Source organism: Macrobrachium rosenbergii, chromosome 21, assembly GCF_040412425.1.
Source record: "Macrobrachium rosenbergii isolate ZJJX-2024 chromosome 21, ASM4041242v1, whole genome shotgun sequence".
NCBI lineage: Eukaryota > Metazoa > Arthropoda > Malacostraca > Decapoda > Palaemonidae > Macrobrachium > Macrobrachium rosenbergii.
Window position 1 is genome coordinate 33,453,144 of NC_089761.1, and position 24,934 is coordinate 33,478,077.

At 37.2% G+C, this 24,934-nt stretch overlaps 1 protein-coding gene across 1 annotated transcript in view; it reads left to right on the plus strand.

The window, feature by feature from the left end:
- The window catches only part of LOC136849878 (ATP-binding cassette sub-family C member 5-like), an 82,874-nt gene that overhangs the window by 57,059 nt on the left and 881 nt on the right, over positions 1–24,934 (plus strand). The window contains 26 exon segments of the mRNA XM_067123381.1: positions 4,509–4,694; positions 5,012–5,159; positions 6,112–6,267; positions 6,739–6,842; positions 7,461–7,608; positions 8,155–8,280; positions 8,688–8,818; positions 9,588–9,666; positions 9,669–9,755; positions 10,879–11,189; positions 11,761–11,984; positions 12,596–12,773; positions 13,295–13,481; positions 14,895–14,921; positions 16,134–16,234; positions 16,728–16,832; positions 17,489–17,673; positions 18,305–18,432; positions 19,153–19,275; positions 19,641–19,800; positions 20,092–20,278; positions 20,989–21,078; positions 22,349–22,538; positions 23,148–23,307; positions 23,633–23,825; positions 24,407–24,571. Coding sequence (XP_066979482.1) covers positions 4,509–4,694; positions 5,012–5,159; positions 6,112–6,267; positions 6,739–6,842; positions 7,461–7,608; positions 8,155–8,280; positions 8,688–8,818; positions 9,588–9,666; positions 9,669–9,755; positions 10,879–11,189; positions 11,761–11,984; positions 12,596–12,773; positions 13,295–13,481; positions 14,895–14,921; positions 16,134–16,234; positions 16,728–16,832; positions 17,489–17,673; positions 18,305–18,432; positions 19,153–19,275; positions 19,641–19,800; positions 20,092–20,278; positions 20,989–21,078; positions 22,349–22,538; positions 23,148–23,307; positions 23,633–23,825; positions 24,407–24,571 — 3,879 coding nt within the window.

Consider the following 24,934-nt stretch of genomic DNA (forward strand, 5'->3'; position numbering starts at 1 on the left):
AAAGAATTTTATTAGACAGTCTGCGAAGTTAGGGATATTTCCTTCTGTCACTTCTGTTTTCTTCCGAAGATCTTCTTCTTCTTCTTCTTCTTCTTCTTCTTTAACGTCAGAGACGAGAGCTCAGGTTTGAGAGCAACAACGTTCCCTGGAGAGGAGGCTGAAATGTTGTTTCGCTCAAAGGCTTTTGAAACAGTTGCGAAGTGACGTTTTTGTGAAAAGTCTTGTCTGTTCTGCTGATTCAGACGTGTTTTTTGCCGTACGTATTTTTTTTTATATACGTATGGGAGTTTATTTCATGAAAGAATTAGGTCATAAAAACAAGTTACATAACTAAATAGCCCTTAGAAAAATAGCGAATTAATCAAAATATATAAGAAAGGAAAAAGTGCGCCGAAGTTTCTTCGGCGCAATCCAGTTTTCTGTACAGCATATAGTCAAGGCCACCGAAAATAGATCTCGGTATAATGCTGTATGAGCCGCGACCCGTGAAACCTCAACCGCGGCCCGGTGGCGGCCTGTCCTATATCGTTGCCAGAAGCACGATTATGGCTAAATATAACCTTAAATAGAATAAAAACTACTGAGGCTAGAGGGCTGCAATTTGGTATGCTTTTTTCAAATGTTTAAGGAAGGTGGATCGTGTATAGACAATACTGTATTTTTATAATTAGGATCAAGAAGAATTGCCCGTAGGGGGTTAGTGCCGTCAGTGCACCTCATGCGGTGCACTGTAGGCATTGCTTAAGGTTCTTTGCAGCGTGCCTTCGGCCCCTAGCTGCAACCCCTTTCGTTCCTTTTACTGTACCTCCTTTCATATTCTCTTTCTGCCATCTTACTTTCCTACCATCTCCTAACAATTGATTCATAGTGCAAGTGCTTTGAGGTTTTCCTCCTGTTACACCTTTCAGGCCTTCTATTCTCTCAATTTCCCTTTTTGCGCTGATTGACCTTATAGGTCCCAGTGCTTGGCCTTTGGCCTAAATTTTAGATATACAATACAATATAATACAATCAGGAAGAATTAATTTTGGTAAACTCTACGGCCTTTAGAACCAGAATTTCATTTAATTGTTCGTAAATCTGTGATAATTCCAGAATTACCAAAGTTGGTTTTAAGAGTTTGCAGGTCCACACCAGGCTTCTTGTACCCTCGCCCACCTTATACCACGCCTACGGGCTGCCCTTAAGCAAGAACCTGTGCTGGCATAAGGCCATTATAACCCAAAACCAATCGCTAACCTCCAGTATAAAAAAATAGTGTCAAGGCAAAGGAAATTTAATATATCCCGTCTTACGTAAAATGAATGAATTGATTTTATGATCATGTTGTCATTTGCAATTCTGTTGCAATCTCTTCCCCTTACCAATCTTCCCCCCCCCCACCTCTCTCCCACTTCCACTCTCCCCTCTCCCCCAGTTGGCGGAGGGGAGGGGAGGGGATGAGTTTCCCATTAAAGGCGCAATCTTTCCCTGAAGAACCGTATTGGCTTTTCCGTTTCTTTTAACCCTTCTCGGTGGAGTGAAGATGCAGCCTGGTAGTGGAGAGGCGTAGGGTACGTCCCCTCTCTCTCTCTCTCTCTCTCTCTCTCTCTCTCTCTCAGGACTCTCTTCTCTCTCTTCTCGCTTGCTTTGACGTTCCGTTTTTGTTATAGGTACTGGACGTTAGTTGTGGAATCTCTCTCTCTCTCTCTCTCTCTCTCTCTCTCTCTCTCTCTCTCTCTCTCTCTCTCTCTCTCTCAGAGAGGAAATGTATCGAAGCAAATATGGAAATTTCCCCGAGTACAATATTCTTAGGCACACACGGAATACTACAGGGGAGAGAGAGAGAGAGAGGAGAGGAGAGAGAGAGAGAGAGAGAGAGACGTGAAGTTAATGTATTTTCCCAAATAATCCTATTAAATTTGTTCCCCGAATTCTGAATGCATTACCTAGCTTTCCTGCCGATCTTATTGTTTGGGTATTTGGAAACAAAGGCGTGTAGGGCCTTCAGTGTTTTAGTGCTATAATAGTTTCATGGTCTTGAGAGAGAGAGAGAGAGAGAGAGAGAGAGAGAGAGGTTAAGTCTAGATAAAGTTGCAATCGAGCCCGATGATCTTACCCACAACAGTCGACTAACTACCAGATGCATATATGTATATATATATATATATATATATATATATATATATATATATATATATATATATACATATATATATATATATATATATATATATATATATATATATATATATATATATATAAAATTAATAAGGGGATCGAAAATAAAAAAATAATATTGCCCCTTAACCCCCTTGTCAAAGTCAAGGTTAAAAAACACTCAAGCTCTACACATAGCTTAACCTCCCCCTTTGAAAGGCAGGCAGCATTTCCCGACCCTTAACCTTACCCTTTAATTGAGCCTCGTCTCTCTAATGTTTGTTTTCCATATTTGCATAATGAATGGCTGTGATGAGTGTAAACATGACCTAATTATGTTGAAGGATTCTTTTGGGATGTTCCCGGAAAGTGTTCTGGGAAAACATTTCTCTTATGCAAGAGGAAATTGGTACATGGGTTTGAACAGAAGGTTAAGAGAGAGAGAGAGAGAGAGAGAGAGAGAGAGAGAGAGAGAGTTCTTATTTCTTACAGTTCTTACAAGTTCTTACAATTGTTCAGGTTGCCCCAGGTCCCTCAGTGTGAGGCGCCTTTGATGTCTACCAGAGAGTTGCTAACGCATCTTTCCGGTATATTTTGCATCTTCCAGTCTTGGATGGTCTGGGATGCATCTTTAGATTTGTCGAGCTTATTCTTAAACACATCTTCACTCCTGTTATGTTCCTCAGATGAGCTGGAGCGCATTGAATAACGCTGCATTATCGATGCTGGTGCGTGGTGGATTAATGTCCTGTGTGCTTTGCTTTCCTTAATTTTCCTGGTATAAAGGCACTATTAATCTACCTCTGCTTGCTCTTTTTGATAATTTTAGTTCCATGATATTTTCGGTAATTCCTTCTATCTGTTTCCATGCTTGAATTACCATGTAAGCGTTCCTTCTCCTTTCAAGACTATATAAATTAAGAATTGTAGTCTTTTCCCAGTGATCAAGGTCCTAACTTCTTCTATTCTAGCTGTAAATGACCTTTGTACTCCCAATATCCCAGTGTGGGTACCATATTATATTGCAATATTAAGTGGACTACATGTATGTACGTTTTATAAAGCATAATCATGTGTTCAGCTTTTCTTGTTTTGAAGTGCCGAAACAACATTCCATTTTTGCTTTGCACTTTGCCAATGAATTGCTATTTGATCATTGCATATATATTCCTATTCAACATCACACTGGTCTTTAACTTTGCTTCCTTGTTTGTGATTGTCTCATTATTAGGTCCTTTATATGCATATAGCATTCCTACTTTATCACCATAGTTCATTGATTCAAATTTATCAGAGTTAAATACCATCCTATTTATCTCTGCCCATTTATATATTTTATTTAGGTCTCTTTGTAGCGACTTCTATCTTCATCACAAGCAATTTCTCTACTTATTCTTGTGTCATCATGAAACTTCTTACTACTGAGTCCTTAACATTACTGTCTATGTCTGCAATCATAATCACAAACAGCAATGCAGCTAACACCGTACCCTGTGGTACACCAGAGAGAGAGAGAGAGAGAGAGAGAGAGAGAGAGAGAGAGAGATAAGGCAGTAAAGAAAGATGGGAATTATAGTTTAAGACAAGGATTTGTTGAGAGAGAGAGAGTTAAGGCAGGAATGAAGGTTGGGAATATATTTTAAGACAAGAATTTGTTTTGAGAGAGAGAGAGTTAATTCAGTGAGGAAAGAGAGAAAGAATAGTTTAAGACAAGGATTTGTTGAAGAGAGAGAGAGAGAGAGATTATCGCTGCTAATTAAGATCAGTACCTTCTTCATGAAACCAGTAATTTACGATAATATTATTAATTTACGAATCAGTTCGGTAATTTATGCATTGAATCTGTATGTATATTCCAAGAAATACAGAAATTTCTGAAAAGCACTAATGTTGTTATTAATCTGTAATTCATAGATTTATGATTTTATGAAATTTGGGCTCGAAAGCCAATCACTTTGGTACTCTCTGCCATTCAGCGTTTCAGACGGTGAAAAAAAAAAAAAAAGAGTTGGAGGGGCTGGACAGCAAAACAGATCCAGAAAATAAATGAGAAGTAGTACAAGGATCTAAAGGTGGAACTGGAAGAAAACCCAACAGTTGCACTAAGTAGTGATAGTTAGAGAGGTTGGGCAGCGAGATTGAAGAACGGAAGCGGGAATGGAGGTCAAGTAAAAGGCTAGAAGGTGGTGTGCAGCTAGGCCGAGCAGAAGGAACATTGGCAAAGACCCATTGGTAATGCCTCTGTACACCACGGGAGGTTCACCCCAGGCCTTTTCTATAATAAAACGATTTTTGTAAAGCAACACGCCCTTTGAGAATCGTCTTCTCAATCCTATAATAACTTTTTTTTTTTAATTTCTCACGAACAGACAGAAGACGGAGCCGAGAAGAACGCCGACCGCCTGCTGCGCCTTTGGGAAGATGAAGTCAGCGCTTCGAGAAAGGCCAACCAGAGGCCGCAGCTCTGGCGCGCCGTTTGGAGAGGGGTCAGGACCAGGGTCATCGTCTGCATGGTCATCTCTGTCTTCCAAAATGTCCTTCAGTTCTTGGGTCCAGTGAGTACTGAAGGGGACGCCCTTGAAGCATTGTTCTCTTGTCTGAAATTGAGTCTGACCCTGGGTAAATAGGCTTCAGGAGTCTAAGATACTTGTAATCATGTTTGAGCAGGTGATATTTTTCCTTACGTTCCTTAGTGCATATGAGATTAATTTAAGGTTATTTTCAGACGTACATACTATTACTCTGCATGTAAATGCACTTAAGCAAGAACATTTGAACGTAAAGTACATTATCTTGCATTATCCTTGTACCTTATTGCCGTTTCTATACTTTGTATATCCGCCTTAGTAACACATTTCTCTTCTTCTTTCAGTCGGTGTTACTAAAATTGGTTCTAGACTACATTAATTCGCCTGCAGTAGATTTCCAGTACGCTGCCATTATTACCGTTTCCATTTTAATCGTGAACATGCTCCGGGGTGCCTGTTTCAATGCCATGTTCGTTGTTGGAACTCACACAGGTAAGAAATATCTCTGTAGCACAGTGTTTCGTTATGAATTGAAAAACATTTGTTGCACATATTGTCTCCTGAGAAGTATTGCATCAAATTTTTAGTGTTAACTGTGTGAAATACTATTGTGAGGTACACAGTATCTCATTCTTTGAAATAATAGTCCATTGCCAGTCCCAAATTCACAATACTCATTAGAATGTGAAAGTACATCTATGCTACCTTAAAACATGTCATAAACATGTTGGCAATTTCTCACATACATATCACAGACAGGTTGAAAACAAGTCAGCGACCGTAAGTGGAGAACAAACCCTTGGCAAATGCTGGGTTGGATAATTGCATGAATCACTGGTTAGAACTTCCACCAAGTCGTTGATTTGTATTCAACTTGTTTGTGAAGTGTGTGTGATAAGTTGCCAATTTGTGTTTGTGACATTTTTTTCCAAGTGCTGGATTGGATAATCACATTGGTTAGAACTACCACTATGTTGTTGACTTGTACTCAACCTGTTTGTGAAGTGTGTGCGATAAGTTGCCAATTTGTGTTTGTGACATTTTTTTCCAAGTGCTTGATTGGATAATCACATTGGTTAGAACTACCACTATGTTGTTGACTTGTACTCAACCTGTTTGTGAAGTGTGTGCGATAAGTTGCCAACATGTATTTATGACTATTTTGCAAATGCTGGATAGGATAACTAACGCTATGTCGTTGACATGTACTCGGCTTGTTTGTGATTTGTGTGTGATAAGTTGTCAGCGTGAGTTTATGACATGTTTTTTACTAAAGCTAGATAGGATAACTACCATTAAGTTGTTGACATGTAATCAGCATGTTTGTGATGTGTGTGTGCAACAAGTTGCTAACAAGTTTGACCATTTTTTTACTGCAGTGTGGGCTTACTCGAATCATTTTTATCGAAACTTTCTAATCTAATTCCTTTTTTGTACCCCACAGCCACAAGAGTCACCGGTGCCATCCAGGCTATGATGTACAAGAAGATTCTGAAGTTGAAAACAGGTGGTGAGAGGCTCTCAGCCCAAATCATCAACTTCTGCAACAATGACATGGAGAGGCTCTTTGAAGCTTGTATATCATGTGTGTTCCTAACAGGTAGGGTCGACTTTCTCTCTTCGACATAGACCTGTGTAAAATCCCAAGATTCTGCTTCTCTTTCCCAATGAGTACATACTGGGTTCTGTTTTTAGTCTAGGTTACTGGTGCATGTTTTTCTATAAGTATGGAAATTGAATCTTGACTCCTGCATGGAAAACTGATATGGAAAAAACTGGATTTATCTTCCTTCCGTGAGATACCGTAAAGATTTTTATTGTGTGGGGAGTCGATGAAAGAGATAGGAAGACTAATGGCCAGGCATAGGTCTAGCTTAAGCTTGTCAAGTTCACTATGATTGCTTGTTTCCAGTTCCTTGATGTCGTGACGACAATAAATGCTGGAATACAAAGTTTTCACCTATTATCCATTTATTTGCCTACCTATTCACTTTGTTACTCTCATTTATCATGACTGAGTCTCAAGTGCTTACCCTTTTGTTATTTATGGTTCTTTTGCACATTTTTCCAGCTATGCCCATCATTTTTACGCTAAGTGTGATCTACTCAGTCTACATACTGGGCCCGTGGTCTCTGCTGGGACAGGCTGTGTTTGTTTGTTTTTATCCAATTATGGTAAGTAGGAATAAGTTGTCTGTTAATTCGTAGATATCTGTCACAAGTGACACAAGATCTACGGTTCTCTGTTGTCTCATTTCCTTTAAAGTCACTGATGATATTTGCACAACTAGATAAACTTTTAAAACACAAGCAGTGTCTTAATCTTTTATGTAAATTTTCAGGTAATGTCTGTTCTGTAACATTGGAGAATAAGTTGATTAATGCTTTATGTTTAAGTTCTGTTCGCTTACATGAAATTCAAGACTGTAATGTCCTGTAGACAAAGCTTTATTTAGATCACCTCTTTACGCAGCAAAAAATCTGCTGCTTGTAGGGGGTTAGTACAGTGCGCCTCACGTCGTGCACTGTATCCATTGGCAAAGGTAGTTTGCAGCTTCCCTTTGACCCCTAGAAGCGGCCACTTTGCACCCTTTTACTCTACCTCCATCCCCACTTCATTTCTTCCATTTTTCTGCCCAGCCACTCATATTTCTTTTCACTCTTGAGTGCTGAGTGGCTGAAAGCACCCCCAGGGCTTTGCTTTGTAACCAGATTTCCATACTGGATGATAAGTTACTTAAGTGCTTTGTTTTCGCGATTTTTCTGTTTAATTCTCTCCCATTCTTCCCACAGGGCCTCATCGCCAAAGCACAAAGCAAAGTGAGAGTTCAGACAGTCAAAGTGACCGACAAGAGAGTGACGCTCATGAACGAGATCCTGAACAGCATCCGCTTGATCAAGATGTACTCGTGGGAAGAATCGTTCGCAGAAAAGATTGCAGGTTTGTGATTTGGAGTTTACTCTCCTTAAGGGACTTCGTTTGTACTGAGCAGCTACATTGGCACAATTACTTTCTTTCTGTGGCATATATTCATACATACATATATACATATATATTAATATATACATATATTATTTATTTATAAATATATATATATATATATATTTCACAAAATTTAAGTGACTATAGTATAAGCAAACACCACAGGAAAATAACATCCCTAAATTCAGTAGTAACCACTTCCATGCTTGTTCATCCAGCTTCATAACACAACATATGCATGTGATAACTTATATAATCTGCATGAGTGTAGGTAAAGCCATTCATTACATTTATTCTTTCATTTTTAATAAGTGAGATCTCTCCTTTCTGAATTTCCCTTTACCTCCTCTTACTTCTACCTAATGAACACTCTAATATTCTTTGGAAGCTTGAATTTCAAGTCAGTGGCTCCTGTGGGTGGCTTGTTCCATATGAATAGGTTTCATCTTCTGAATAATAATAATAATAATAATAGTAATAATTACATTCTCCTGTTCTCCCCAGGACTCAGGAAAGAGGAATTGAAGAAGCACCGCGTTGGAGCCTTGTTGCAAGCTGTCAGTTCGACTGTTGTTCCAAGTATTAGCATCTTAGCAACGATTGTCACTTTTCTTGGGTATACGTTGACTGGTAGGTCGTTTAACTTTTAGTTTGAAAGTTTGTTTCATTGGCTTCTCTTCAGTATAGGAAGATTAATTTGATTTTCATTTGCAAATACTACAATATCTTGTCACATTTTATTTAGGTATTCTTAGACTGATATCTTGTAATAATTTAGTTGGCCATTCCTGGATTGATATCTTGTCACGTTTTACTTGGCAATTCCTGGATCATGTCACATTTTAATTGGTAATTCCTGGTCTGATATCATGTCACATTTTAATGGATAATTCCTGGACAGATATCTTGTCACATTTGACCTGGGCATTCCTGGACTGATATCATGTCACATTTGACCTAGCCATTCCTGGTCTGATATCTTGTCACATTTGACCTGGCCATTCCAGGACTGATAATGTACTTTTTCTCCAACGCAGGTAATAGGCTGACCTCATCTGAGGCCTTCACCATCTTCTCAGTGTTCAATGCCATGCAGTTCTCAGTAGGAACACTGCCATTTACTGTGAGATCAGTCGCTGAAGCAAAGGTCTCGCTAACTAGAATCCAGGTATATTTTTTTTTTGTGGGTTTTGTGTTGTATTAACAAAGCTTAGTTTTCATCAGGTTTCATTCCATTCGTCTCAGAGCACAGATCGTGTCTGGTAGAACCAATTTGTTGTTGAATTAGTAATGCTTCTCGGGAGGTTACAAATGTCTGACTTTTATCAGTTTTTCTCAGAATAACTTGGTGTTCAGCCATAAGAAACTTGCCTCTTTGAGCTAATTAAATTAGCCCAAAGGTCTTGTCGAGCTAAAACCTAATAATTACAAACATAACGTTATCGTACTGAAACCCCTTAAATAGAAATTGTTCTGATGATGGATACTATTATGCAATATTTTTTGCTCTTTTGTCAAAATATCAAGCGACAGGGCAATGCATTACTTCCCTAAAACCGTTCACCTTGTATTTTACTGATTTATTTATATTTTTATCTATTTACTTATTAATTTATTCATTTATCTTATATTCTTTTCTAATAACTGATCTCTTTCTGTTTCCTGTTATCTCCTGTAACTTCTTTCAAATGAACACCATATTCTTTGGAAGCTTGATTTCAAGTCAGTGGCCCCTGTGGGGGTTTACCTTCTTAATAATAATAATAATATGTGGTGCATCTTGCTTTGCTTTTACATATTGAACTCATTCCATTTGATAGTCAAACAAATTATACAACATAATGTGATAATAATAAAGTATTTGAAATAATAATAACTTTGCTTCCCTTGATACTCAGTACTATTTCTTGTTTACTAAACCGGCACCATTCCCACAGAAACTACTGGAGTTGCCAGAACACAAGAAACGCAACGGAGGTCTAGTCAACAATAACTTGGCCCTGCAGATCAAGAATGGACCTTTGCCTGGGAAGTGACCAACATTGATTTTAAGGCCAAGGACTCCAAAGAGGGGCCACCTGAACGAACCGAGAGCAAGAAGCAGAGTGAGTGATAAAGCTGCTTAGCTGGGATTTCATTTTTCCTAAATCTTTAGCCTTTTCTTGAATACAGTGACGCCTAAACTGAACAGACCTCAGCTTGGCGGACTTCTGTACTTATCAGCGACCATATTATGATTGTATTTTCTTCTGATTATTTTTTCGTATGCTGCCATTTTGGATGTGACATCTCTCTTTATATATCTCTTATATTGAACGTTAAAGAGTTAAAATACAGGTTAGTTTTGGGCGGTGGCTCTCAGATTTTTTGGTATCGTGACCCCCGTCAGTGGTGTGACAGAGTACCGGCACCCCTACCCCATTCCTCCTCAGTTAAGAGAACTTATAATATAAAGGAAAGGAAAATATTGGAATGCTTAATTTCTAATGCATTTTATATGTAAGAAATTAATTTTACTTTTACTCAAGTCTTCAGAAATAAAGAATTTAGATTTACTTCTGTATTATTTATTAACTAATTTATTTATTATTATCTATAAATTTACTGTATTTTACCCCCAAAGAAATATTACTTTTAGAAAGTGCCTCATTCCCCCCCCCACCCCAGAAACTGCTTCATTACCCCGAGCGGGTAATTACCCCCAGTTTGAGAACCACTGGTTTAGGGTAAGAACTGCTATGTGAAATTGCTGTTAACTGTAAGATATATCAAGGAAATATTCAAGAGACTACATATGTATATGTGTATATATATAAAATTTTTCTCCAAATTTTATTTCTATAATAGATTATTTATTTTTTTCCACTTTTATATTTCTCATGTTATCTAAATCTTCAACATTATTATTTTGTCATTATTTTTCATGGGGGGCGACACGTGCCCAGGTGCCCCCCACCCCCGTCCTGGATCTGCTAGTGGCTACAAAATAGGTCTTTGTTACTTAACGAACTTTGTTACTTGTCAGAAAGTGTCAGTACTGTAGTCAGTCCAGTTTCTCAGTCACTGAAGTCAGGCCAATATTATGGATGTTATTGAAATGTATTATTACCAGTGTTAAGTAATTTCATGAAGATGATTACAATATTTGTAAACTAAAGTACACTACTAGCAAAATCATCACAGTTACAGTTAAGACATATTTCAGAACTCTGTAAACATTCATTCCAGATGGCGTTAAGTCAAACGGTTCCGTCCCTAACGGCAATCACCATTCCAACGGCGTTGTTCCTAACGGCAATTCTCCCAATGGCAACACCCTCAACGGCAACACCCTCAACGGGAACTCACCAAACGGGAACTCACCAAACGGGAATTCGAACGGAATGAACGGAAGTATTCCCACTGCTGAACCCAACTCAGTGAAAACCGTGACTATTCTGTTCAATCTCAACTTGTCTGTTCAACGAGGAAGGCTGATAGGCGTCTGTGGGAGTATTGGGTCTGGGAAGAGCTCGCTACTGTCAGCAATTTGTGGGGATGTAAGTGGGAATCAGAAATCAGTCCTAGTGAAAGGAACTGTTTTATATTTGATCAATTGTTAATGTGGTAACTGTTCCAGCGTCATGTCTGCTAATGAAATACTGTACAGTATACCTAACTATGACCCACTGTATATCAATCTACAAATTATTATGGTTTTTAATATACTCTGATCCTTCTGTCAGTGTTCATTGTGTAAACTGTTTTCAGTGTACTGGAAACAGTAAGCGACATTGAAAAGATAATTGGAGTTTCTGTCAGTCTCCATTGTCCATACTGTTGCCAATGTCTGGGAACAGCAGGCAACATTATAAGATAGTGGTGTTTCTGTCAGCATTCATTGTGCAATCTGTTGTTAATGTACTGAAAACAGTAGGCAATGAAGATAGTGATATTTCTGTCAGTATTCATTATTCAAACTGTTGTCAATGTCTGGGAACAGCAGGCAACATTTATAAGATAGTGGTGTTTCTGTCAGTATTCATTGTGTAAACTGTTGTCAGTGTACAGGAAACAGTAGGCAATATTTATAACAAAGCATCTGTGGTACTAATCCATGAAAAATTTCAGATGAAAGTTGAAAGTGGCGACTTACAAGCAAATGGTCGATTGGCTCTGGTGACTCAGCAGGCGTGGATCTACAATGCTACTGTTCGGGAAAACATCGTGATAGGGCAGAAGTTTGACGAGGAGAAGTACAAGGAGGTGTTGAGAGTGTGTTCCCTGCAGTCTGATCTGAATTTACTCTCCAACGGGGACATGACTGAAATTGGTGACCGAGGGACCAATCTTAGGTGAGGGCATTTTGGCAAGGCCAAGAGATTGTGCTTAACAGTATGTAGTTCAGGAATTGTGGTTTGATTGTGCTAAAGTTAGAAACAAATAGTTTTTTTAAATTAAATTAAGGTAATTTCAATATTGCGCAGGTTGATTGCATATAGTAATGGATTGCATTTCAAGAGTGAATTTCAGTTCACTTTTTAAAGACATGATCATTATCAAAGAAAAATTTTTTGTTGTTTAAATGAATTCACATATGAAGACAGTTTTTCAAAGCTCACTTTTTCACCTTCAAGAGATTTAAAACAGTAAACAAAATTTTCATATGGATCTTCACAAGTTTTGATCATTTCCTCAGCAAGCAAACTTACGTGGAAGATATGTCTTCTCTTACCCTGTAAGATTTCAAAGAGATGTAGACAGCTAATCAGGTTGAATGTCAAAAACTTACCATTAGGAATTTCTTTTGGCAGGGGTAATCTCTTGAGTGGTTCCCAGCACAGTTTTAATCCATTGTACCAATTCTGATAAAGTTTAGTATGCAACGGGGCCTAGCTAAACCATGCATTCATAAACTATGTATTCTGTGTCGTCAGAGAACCCTCTTATTTTTACAATTAAACAGCGGTGGACAGAAGCAGAGAGTCAACCTTGGCCGGGCTGTTTACAGTGACAGGGACATATACCTCCTAGACGATCCTCTTAGCGCAGTCGACACCAAAGTAGCCAAGCATATATTCAGCGAGTGTATAAAGGGAAGTCTCGCCAGCAAAACAGTCATTTTTGTGACACATGCCACTCACGTAAGTATCGTTTTCTCTTGTTTTATGAAATTGAGACATATATTAAATGGTATCAGTGATTTTCTTCAAAAGCAAAATCTATGAATAGTTGTACCTTAAGTTTTTCCACAGGAGGCATTTCTTGGTGTTAAGAAAAATTATGAGTACAAATGCAGAAATTTATTGTTGTCACAAAGTTTATAATGATTTGTGTCAATGGCAAAATTCCTTTATGTTTTTGGATGAGGCATTTTTTTTAGTGTAAAGTAAATTCAGTTTTTGTATCAGTATTGAGCAAATTAAGTTTTTGTATAAGAAACCTTTCTTTGTGTTAAGCAAAATCAGTTCGTGTATAAGTGGCATTTCTTAGTGTTAGGTAAATTCAGTTTGTGTATAAGAGGCATTACTTAGTGTAAAGCAAATTCATGTTTAAAAACACAGATCCTTATTCTTGTCTCTAAGAGTTTACAACATCTGCCATTAGAAAGCCTTGTAACCCAATCCTTGTGAAGGGAATATTCTCATTTTTAAACATTTTCTAGTTCCTGGAGCAGTGTGATGAAATCGTCGTCATGCAAACCGGGAAGATAGCAGAGCGAGGTACGCACAGTGAGCTGATGGAGAGAAAGGGCGACTATTTTGATATGGTTGGACTGGATTCCACGGGAAAGGAAAAGAAGAATGACAGTGAGAATGTGCAGAAGCCAAGTGAAAAAGCTGATAGTGCCGGTATGTGTTTCAATAAGTGTCCCAGAACTGTAAATATTGTCTATTACTGTATACAGTATACATATCCTGAGAAGCACCGTTTGTTTTTCTTTGGCATTCTAATTCATATCCTGGTTGCTGATTATAAAATCTTCACAGGGTGGCAAGACATTGTGTTTTGGGGGAGCCATCTTATATCCTGTTGTCTTTCATAAGGCCGCAACACATTCTAACTTAACCCAAAATGTTGCTGACAGTCAGTTGTTCTATTGAAGTTATACTCCTCCATCACAGGGATGGTGGAGGATCCCAAATTGGGCCACTAAAATTGAACTGGGCTTAAATTGAGACCTTGGCCCCTCCTCATAATACTTGCCATACCACAAATTTCTTTCTGAATGCTTTTGAAGTGTTGCCATTGATTTTACTTACTGGCGAGTGACTGTTTTTGAAATTTTGAATTTTGTTCCCTTTTTTGGCAAATTAGCAAATGTTTCATGCCTTTTCCCACAGTCAATACTTTTTCTGAATTAATCACTTTTCATCATAATGCAGATTTATTTTTCCATGAGGTTTATCCTTTCAATTCTTAACAGATATATATATATATATATATATATATATATATATATATATATATATATATATATATATATATATATATATATATATATACACAGTGAACCCTCTGTATTCGTAGGGGATGTGTCTCCCTCACCCCCACTGAATTGGTCAAATCATGAATGCTTAAAACCCCTCTAAAAACATTTAGAACTGCCCATTTTGATAGCTTAAACCAAGAAAAACTCTGTAAAAATGCTTATACCTAAGTATTTTAATAGTTTTATCACAAAAAGTTCATTTATTCTTGAAAATTATATGAAAATACAGTAATGAGTGAATATTTCTTTGTGAAAAATACCGCGAATGGGCGAATTTTCCGCGAATGATGGCTAGGTATGTTCCACAGAGAAACCCGCGAATGCGTGAGTCCACAAACCATGAGAACGCGAATACGGGGGGTTTACTGTATATATATGTGTGTGTGTAAATATGCAACAAAAATGCCTGTGTATTTTATCTAAAGTGCTTTGTGAATCTCTCATGCTAAGTTTGTGTGTGCAGCACCTGTTGATTGTGCAATCATCTTCAGTATTATTGTTCCCCCCTTGCATGGCTTACCTTTCAATGCCGTAGTTGTACTTGGTCATACATAATTCTCTTTCCATCACTGCAGCCATAACACCCATATAAATAATCATAGAAGCATGGTATGGATTTTCTTTTTTTTTTTTTATTAGTGGTCTGATCTTGAATGCTTCACATTGCATTGATTGGAGTGTTTGCCTTTTAATACTGTATATGTTTCCTAATTTTTCAGTTTGCTTTCATAAAAAATAAGATGTACTAACTGAAGCGTTATTGTCTTTGTAGATGGAGTTGCACCAGAGGTCAAGGAAAGTAAGTTGTAATCTGTTTTTTACTGAGGGAATTAGTTGCCTATTGGAAGACTTTTACTGTAAGTTGCTTTGCTATGCTAATATCTTCCAGCATAAAGACACTAACTCAGGAAGGCATAGTAGCTTTCATATCACTCATCAAAGTGAATTAGTAGTAGTATCAGCATTTGCAGACAGAGTTCATCCAAGAAGGTTAGTGTTTCACATAAACCAATTTCAGAAAAGTTTGTTTACATTTCTAGCTGAAGAAATAGTCTGTTGTTGAATTTTCCATTTGATAGCCAAGGACAAGTCTTTGTTCATTATTTCACAAAGTTAGCTTCCCTCCAAGTCATTAGGACTACCCAAAGGAGTTAAGGGGCACTGAAACACCACATGGCCTCAGTGCTTGTATTTTCATTTTATTGTTTATCATCCTAGTACAGATTTCCACCAACAAGGGCCAGTTGTGGCTAGCCCTCTTGTAGAAGCAGCTATGTACTGTAATGCTTAGGTTCAAAAAGAGTTTTTCTTATATGTATGCAACATATAGTTGATCATTCCTTCACAACTCGCATCCATTATATTAAGCCAAATATACCATTGGTAAGAACAGTTCATGGCTATTTATAGCTACTTTTCTGCCTGGACAACACTGGACATTCTGCTAGTTTGGGATACATCCAGAAGTTAGTTATGTACACAGCAGCTGCTACCAAACAGCTTTGATGTTAGTTTGCAAATGCAGTACACTTTGCTAGCGAGTTACTTCTTTCTTTCTTTACTTACATCTTCAGCTGATATCCCTTATGGACAAAGTCAACAGACTGTAAACCCAAGAGGTCCCCAAAGGGAAATCAGTCAGGAGAGAGAGAGAGAGAGCTTATAGGAAAAGTTGATAAATAGGTAAATATGAGGGAATAGAAAATGAAACCAATACACTTGCAGTTAAGGAGACGTCAACAGCAGAGAGCAGGAATGCATTTGTGCTTCTGGCTCGAGTATTTGGAGATCAGAAGCTTCCTCAACAGCACTAGACGAACTATTCCACATTTTACTTGTAACGAAACTAAAGCACCTAGCAAACTGAGTATGTAGTATTAAACCTGATGCTAGAAAATGACGCACTGTTTGCAGCAGCAGCCTGACTAATCTTTATTTGCATTTTGAAGTACTGTATAGAATTTATTACATTTCACTGACCTCATGACTTAAAGAAGCATTTCTTCCACAGAGACCAAGGAGCAAGAGAGCTTGAATTCAGGCAAGCTGATCACAGAGGAAACCAGTGCTACAGGAAGTGTCCCTATGAAGATGTATGTAACATTTATCAAGGTAAGGTAAAGAAGGTTTATTACATTACTAGTCTTATATTTTTAAGATAATTATACCCTGTATTGCTATTTTACACAGTGAGCAAAAACAAGTGGAGAAATTATTTTGAGAATGACGCAGCGGTTCTGACAAAAATTGGGGGACAAGACATCAGTCGACAATCATTTTGTGACAGTTGTATAGGTTACCTGTTCTGTTTTGTAGGCTTTTTTTTTTTCTTTACAAGTATAATAATAACCTGAGGTTTTAATCGTCATTTTTATGTAATTTCAGTGGCTTCCAAATTATAAAGTTCAGTTCTGTGAGATAAACTAATTGGAAATAGGTCTACTAAAGTTGGACATTTTTCTAAAATTGTGCTCTGCCTACACAGTTGCAGAATCCAGCAATACAGTCTAACTCTTTTGGAAATTTATTATTAAAAACTTGTGTTATAGTGCACGGTCTCATTGTAACATAGTCATGCTTTTAATGTCTCGCTTCTTTTCCACAGGTCTGTGGAGGATGGTGCATAGTGGGCATTATTTTCTTTGCCATTGTCGTTTTCACACTCTCAAGGATGTTCAATGCAGTGTGGTTGCAAACGTGGCTTGATCAGGTAGGTAATTGTTTTTGTTATTTATTGAGTATCTTTTAAAACTACTCCTTCAGAGTTGAAGACACGATCTAATTCAGTCCTCAGGATTTTGACTAATGTATCCTTATGACTCAGTTTAATGCATATGCACAGGGGACTTATTGCTGCTTCATTTGTATCACCAGTTCCCTTGCTCTTATACCCTGGAAGTAGCTCTCTTACATCCAAGCAGTTAACAGCTGTAGATGTCTCCATTATGTCATGACAAGAGTATTTGCAACTAAATGAAAACAGCAGGGTGAATCTTGTGGCTGCCATTTTCAAAATGAGCATCTGTACTGTATTATCAAACATACTGCACTTTGTAGGTTTTAAGGGCAGACTAAAAGATGTTTTGCTGGTCATTTTCATCATGATACTATATTGGTCTTATTTATATAAATTGTTTAAGAATTTTATATAAGTCCTGTATAAATTGTTTAAGAACTTGCTTGGAAATCTTTCTTTTTTTTAGAGTGATAATTATGAATTAAGATTAATCTAAGGACACACTGGATTTTTGCCTTACATCGACTTGAGCCTCGCTTAGATATACACAAAACCAAGCTGATTTGTACTAATGTATGTCAGTTAATTGATAAGATTTCTAACTGACTTTAAATCCTTTTTTTTTCCAGGGTGACGGGAAGAAAGAGGAACGCGAAGCCAACATCACCATGTATAACCTAACCTTCTCTGGAGACGAGTTGCTCGGCAGTGTTACGCATAATCCCGACTTATGGATGTACCAGCTGGTTTACATCATGAGTTTCGTGATGCTTCTGATCACTGGTGTCATCAAGGGAACGGGTGTTACTTTCAGGTGGGTCTCTGAGTTACAACTTTTGCTTGAATTTTACTATGGTACAGTACTGTACTGTACTTTTTGGCAGTTCAGCTAGGTTGTAACTTGAGTGTGTAGTTGGAGGAGAGAAGGGAATAGGTGTTACTTTCAGGTATGTGTGTGAGTTTCAGTACAGTGCGGTACAGTACAGTACAGTACTGTACCCTCCAGGGGTTCAAATAGGTAACTTGGGTGTGCAATTTTGTGTGGGTGGATGAAAGGTTTGGTCACTGCTTGCCAAAGGTCATGCATTGAGTGAGGTTATGATTTATCAGTCCTGAATGAATTGCAGAGCAACATTTGGGGGTCTTCATGAGAAAAATCAGATGTAAATCATTATTACAGTATAATCATTATTCAGATGGTAAAGCCCTCTTCATATGGAACAAGCCCACAGGGCCCATTGACTTGAAATTCAAGCTTTTAAGGAATATGGTGTTCATTTGAAATAAGTTACAGAAGATGATAGGAAAGAAAAAAAGACGAGCTTAATTATTAAAAAATAAAAAAGCTAAATTAATAAAGAAATAGATCGAAATATAAAACCGTGAGGATTACGGTGATTATGATGATGATGGTGATTTGTTGATGTACACTCTCTTGATTGCAGAGTGCTCTCTGGATCTTCAAGGCTTCACAATGACATGTTCTGGAGTATTATAAGGTCCCCCATGAGTTTCTTCGACACGACTCCCAGTGGCCGCATAATCAACAGGTTTTCGAGGGATCTAGATGAATGTGAGTTTGTGGCTTCTAGGTTTTTCAAGAAGCTCCTCAATTTAACAGATGCTGATAAGTAACAAAGTCCATTAAGTTACAAAGACCTTATATTGTCTAGATATCTTATGGCTAACAGTAATTTGACATGGTTCCCAACCTAAGCTAATCTGTGCTTTACACGTAACATCGTTCATTTGGAGAGAGACATCTAAAAGTACATCTCATCTAAAATGGCAGCGTAAGGTAAAATCATCATAATATGGTAGCAGATAAGTACTACAGAAATCCACTAAGTTGAAGCCTGTTAAGTTGGGGTGTTTAGATGTAACTTTCTCATATTACCTGATCTTGCATAATACGGTAGCAGAGAAGTACAACAGAAGTTCACTAAGTTGAGGCCTGTTAAGTTGGGGTGTTTAGCTTTAACTTTCTCATATTACCTGATGCAAGATCATTCAAAATAGGCTCATTATTGTGTTTTGGTTCTTGTTCATAAATATGTTATTCTAGCTTACAAGAATAATTACAAACAAGTCTATGATTTATTGTGTTCAAGTAAAAGCTGTTGTATTTAGATTAAATAGGAATTATACATTTGATTAAGTAATAATTACTTCCATCCTTGTAGATGTCAACTACTATCCTGGGAATGTGTAGTTTGTGTATCAAAGTCTACCAGAAATATTAATACTGATATTCAAAGTCTACTAGAAATATTAATACTGATATTCTCTACAGTGGACGTACGCGTGCCATTCTTTTTAGAGTTCATTCTACAAGGTCTCTTGATGGTTGTGGGCCAGATGATGTTGGTGTGCTTCATATATGTATGGTTTGTGATACCTCTCATCCTCATTGCAAGTAAGCACCAGACAAGATTTTGTCAGTAGTCAGTTATTCCTTTTGTTATTGTGCTATAATAATTGATTTCTTTTTGTAATTGTGCAATGATAATTGAATTCTTTGTGATTGTATCATAATAATTTAATAGATTGTCGTTTTTCTTGTACAGTATTTGAAATGGTTTTGATGAAGCTTTCATCAGTAATATTTTTTCATTTTCAAATTATCATCATGCATATTTCTTGAACCCCGAGAAATGACAAAAGGTGGAAAAAGTTCCTGCAAGCTATTTATAAGTGAATTACTGAGTACAGAGCCCAACTGCATTACTGTATTATTGCTTGTTGAAAAACATACCAAATAACAAAACCTTTTTATTTCAGTTCTCTTCGCTGGAATAGACATCTTCTTGAACGTCGGGGTTCGAGAACTAAAACGCTTAGACAACGTCCTGAAATCCCCAGTCACTCAGCACATAAGTTCGTCAGTATCCGGAATTACGGTCATCCGCACCTTTGACAGGGAGAATTTATTCCTGAGTAGGTCAGTTTTTTGTAGTTTTTCCTGCTTTTGATTAAATTGCTTGAATTAATTAAAGGTAATGAACGTACAAGTAGGTCTATATTCAGTGTTAAGCCCATCAGTATATAGAAGTTGTGTTATCTGCACCTTTGACAGGGAGAGTTTACTCCTCAGTAGGTTAGTTAATATTGGTTTTTCCTCTTGTGGATTAAATTGCTTGAATTGTTCATAGGTAATGAATGTACAAATAGGTCCATATTCAGCATTAATGAAAACTTTATGCACTAAACTTTTCATGAACTTTGATTGCAGAATGTACAAATATTTGGATCAGCACAGCGTGGCACTGTTGGTGTTCCGTCTTTCAAACCGCTGGTTCACTTATAGGATGGACCTCATGGCAGTGATGATTACGTTTGCCATCACTGGAATCTGTGTGTTTACGAAAGGCAGTGTCAGTACCGCTTTGGCAGGTCTAGCATTATCAACTGTGAATGGTGTAAGTTTTTTTTTGTATTTTTCTTGTTTTACCCATAAACTTGGAAGTTTTAGAAAGATGCAAACGAGAATATTCTCATGGAATATGGTTGATTGCAGTATTCTATATTCTGTCTATTCTTTTTTACCTGTTTCACAAAATCTGTCAGCTAATTCCCAGCCCAATTTTTTTTTTTTTTTGCTAATTATGGTACAGTACAATGAAAGCTTGATTATTTTTGTACGTTGAGGTTACAAATGTACCCTAATAATTTTGTCTGAAGTAAAGTCTGGTTTTATGTTAGATTTCATTTTGCTGTTATTGTAGTCATTCTAATTAACCCTTTATCCTGATATTATATTAAAAATCCAGTATCTCCCTCTTGGTTGGTAAAACCACAGCATTTTAATTGGGTGCCCTAATTCCTTGTACAACTGACATCTAACTTTTCTAGTTCTTTTTTTAAATATGAAAAAGCATCAAAAGATATTTTGTGACTTCTGTATTCCTTTCGTTATAGCAGTGTCCTTAAAAAGTGAAGACTGTCCATTTTTATCTTTAAGGAAACAATGGCAACAAGATAGAAAAAAATTCTGAGATTGGGGGGACAGTGAGCTGTTGTAAAAAAAATTAAATTTTGTTCATAATCACAGAAATTGTACTTATAAGTTTTATATTATTTTCAGCCATAAAATCTATAATCTAGCTGAGAGTATCTTCTCAATTTTCAGGTGTGCGTCTTCATCCCTTTCCTGATGAGAATGAAATCGGAGTTTCAGTCGCGGATAACATCTGTCGAACGCATCATTGAATATGCGTATGTAAGTGCTAGGATTTGATCCTCAGTTTTAACTTATGCTTTGCTACTTTAGTGTTTGTGATCATTTATTGTTTTGGATGTCATTAAGTTACTGAATATATACAGTGTAAAAGCATATGCAGCAGTACAGTAAATTTGTGTGTGCAGTGTAGCACAGTATGTACAGTATCTGTTTGTAAAGTGAAATTGTAAATTTACAAGGACACTACCTTTCAGAGATTATTTAGGACACTTTATAATAGTTATAATGAAAATAATTATGATAATTATAATTATATACGCTAGCAATAGCAACAGCAATATTGAAGATTGCAGTTACAGTAACCAGACATTACCTTTTATTTGTTTTGATTAACTGATACAGTACTACTGCTTGGCACCAACCTTAAAGAATAAATATCAAGGTCAAATTTATTGCGGAAAATAGTCCCCAACCCAAATAACTTTCTTTCCTAATTGCAAAAGTACCCAAAACAATACCTCCAGTAGCGTCCAGTACAGAAGACCAGAGACCTCTGTCATAGTTTCTGAGGTATAGGGAAAGTAAGTTGACCTGTGACCTTTAAAAACAGGTCAGGGTAAACATTTTGGAAAAAGTAATCAGCAACCCACAGAGTTGTAACCTACTTGTATATTGGTTTGAAAGTTATAAGATGAAAAAGCTTCAAGTATTGCTTCTGTTGTATTAGACATAGCACAAACATTCAGAAGACTTTAAAGCTATTGCGGAGTTATTTTAAGCATACTTGAGCGAACCATTGTATATTTTCCTCCATTATTTCCAAGTTCAGTAAGATGTAATATGTTCAGAATTGTGTTTAAGTACATCATATTGGTATTTACTTTTTATTGATTAGCAAACTACTGTTTGTTTTTCATCATTGCTTCCACGTTCAGTAAGATGTAATATACTTTTAATTATGTTTTAAGTACATCATATTGGTCTTTACTTTTTATTAAGTGGCCAAAATTTAACAGGATTTGACCCCATAAGGGGGTTACTGCCGTCAGTGCACCTCACGTGGTGCACTTTAGGCATTACTCAAGGTTCTATGCAATGTCCCATCAGCCCCTAGCTGCAACCCCTTTCATTCCTTTTTACTCTACCTCTCTTCATATTCTCTTTCGTCCCCCCTGCAAGGTTTTCCAACCTGTTACACCTTTCAAGCCTTCTTACTGTCAATTTCCCTTTCCACACTGAATGACCTCATCATAAGTCGCAGCATATGGCCTTTGGTGAAAATTCTGTATTCCATCTCCAATTCCAACAGGATTTGAAAAGTGAGGCCCCTTGTGAAATCAAAGAGACCCAGCCTTCACCTGATTGGCCAAAGACTGGAGCAATTGAGCTCAAGGAAGTCAAGCTGAGGTATCGGCCCGAACTCCCGCTGGTGCTCCACGGTATCAGCGCTTCGATAAGAGATGGCGAAAAGATTGGAATAATTGGCCGAACTGGTGCTGGTATGTAGCTTTGATATACGGTCGACCCCTGGAATTCGAAAGGGATAAGGACTAAAACCCCCCCGCAAATAGCTAAAATCCACGAATACTTGACACCACTCTAAAAATGCTTTAACTGCTTATTTTAAGGTTCAAACACCAAAAGCTCCCTCAAAAACACTCATAACTGCCTGTTTTATTTATTTTATCATAAAAAATGTTTTTAGTCATGAAATTGTGAAAATACAGTAATTAGTGAATATTTTTGTATAAAAAATTCTGCAAATAGGCAAATTTTCCACAAATAATGTGGATATACGTTCCACAGAAAATTCCGCGAATTGCTGAAGTTGCAAATCCTGAATCGCGAATAGGCTGGGGTCCTCTGTACTGCATTTAGCTTTGATACCTTTCAGTATTTTTTTTATTTATCCAGGAAAACAGATGCACACATATCTCCATTTTCAGATTCCCTGCATCATGGTCCATTTTGTTGTTGTTTAATTCTTGTAATTGTTTACTACTCACTTATTTATACAAAGGCAGCACCTAAACTTAATAGACAATTTAGGGGTCTGTCCTTTCTAATAAAGAACAAAGTGTAAACATATTCCATCTCTTTCTGATCAGGAAAATCTTCCCTCATCTCTACTCTGTTACGTTTGTCGGAGCTGGACTCTGGGAAAGTTTTCGTAGATGGCGTCGACATTAGCACAATTGGCCTTCACATTCTGAGATCTAGCATTTCCGTCATTCCACAAGATCCAGTACTGTTCCAGGGATCCATTAGGTCAGTATCTGACGTTTGCAGTAATGTTTATAAATACAGTAAGGTTACCTGAACCATTTACGTCTGCTGTACAGTATTCACAGCAACTTGGATGCTTGGAAATGTTCTCTGTTTTATATTTAGTGTCACTCATTCCTTGCCTTTAGTTTGCTCAGATACAACCTGATTAGGTCACTTTCTGATGTTTGCAATAGTGTTTATAAATACAGTAAGGTTATCTGAACCATTTACATGTTCTGTACAGTATTCATAGCAACTTCGATGCTTAGAAATGTTCTCTGTTGTATGTTCAGTGTCATTCATTTTTTGCCTTTTGTTTTCTCAGGTACAATTTAGATCCTTTCGATAAACACAGCGATGACGCTGTATGGCAAGCTCTCGAACGTTCGCATTTAAAAGCCGTCGTTCAGAAACAGGAGCATGGCCTCATGTCTACCGTGGAAGCTGCAGGTGAAAACTTTTCCGTAGGAGAACGTCAGCTCATTTGCTTAACCAGAGCGCTTTTAAGAAACAGCAAAGTGAGTATCACTTACCATGGGAAGAGTCTTTCATGGTTTTACATTGCCAAATGAAATACTTCTGCCTCTTATCTACCATTAACATTTGACATTCTGGAGTTAAGTAAATGTTTCCATAATTTGTATGAGCCAGTAATATGTATATGCTCTTCCTTTGTGCTTCCAATTTTTCCATGTTCTTGCAATCATCCCTTTGTCATTTTGAGGCATTTTTCTTTCCTGAATTATGCTCAGTCAGTCATCTCCTGGTGTCATGTTTTGCATATGTCAGAAAGATTTATGGTCCGCCATTTTTAATTTTCAGTTTTGGGGATTTGTGGCTTGGGAATTTTCTGTCCACTGCCAACTTTGTACCCTACATGTTGAACCACGAACATCTGCTAGGGATTTAATTTTTTGTTATGAAAACAGTCTGGTGCTAAATTTAGGCAGATATTTATTAAAGAGAGCTGTAGATACTGAGGTTATTAATCTTCAGAGGCATTAAGATGTTGGGTTTTGATTACAGCACTGACAAAACTCTTTTATCTCAAAGATTTCCTTTTGTCAGGAGAAATTTCTGAAGATATTTTAATTTCCAGATATTGCTCTTGGATGAAGCGACAGCATCGGTAGATGTAGAAACAGACCACCTTATTCAAACAACAATAAAAGAAGCATTTGTCGGAAGCACCGTTCTGACAATTGCTCACCGACTAAATACTATAGCGAGTTACGATAGAATAATGGTTCTAGATGCAGGGAGGGTAAGTGTCTTGTTTAGTTAGCCAATTCTATATTCTGAGATTGTTCCCGGATGTACCAGATTTCATGAAAAATATGTTAATGATTGTCATTCATAATACAGTATGTTGAAATTGAAATTCATGTAGTGTGTTTTGTATTATCATCAAGTACGGTACTTCAGCTGAAAACATGTCTCTTAACACAGTATCAGCAGATAAAAATCTGTTGCACTGTGTATACAATAGATATGTTAATAGCAGTAGGATACCTCTTTCTCAGAGAGATAAGCTTTTTACCAGTAATGGGAAATAAATTTCAATGTAACATTATTTTTAATCACACGGTCTGCACAAATAAGCTATGTTAAAGAAATGGGTTCTTGA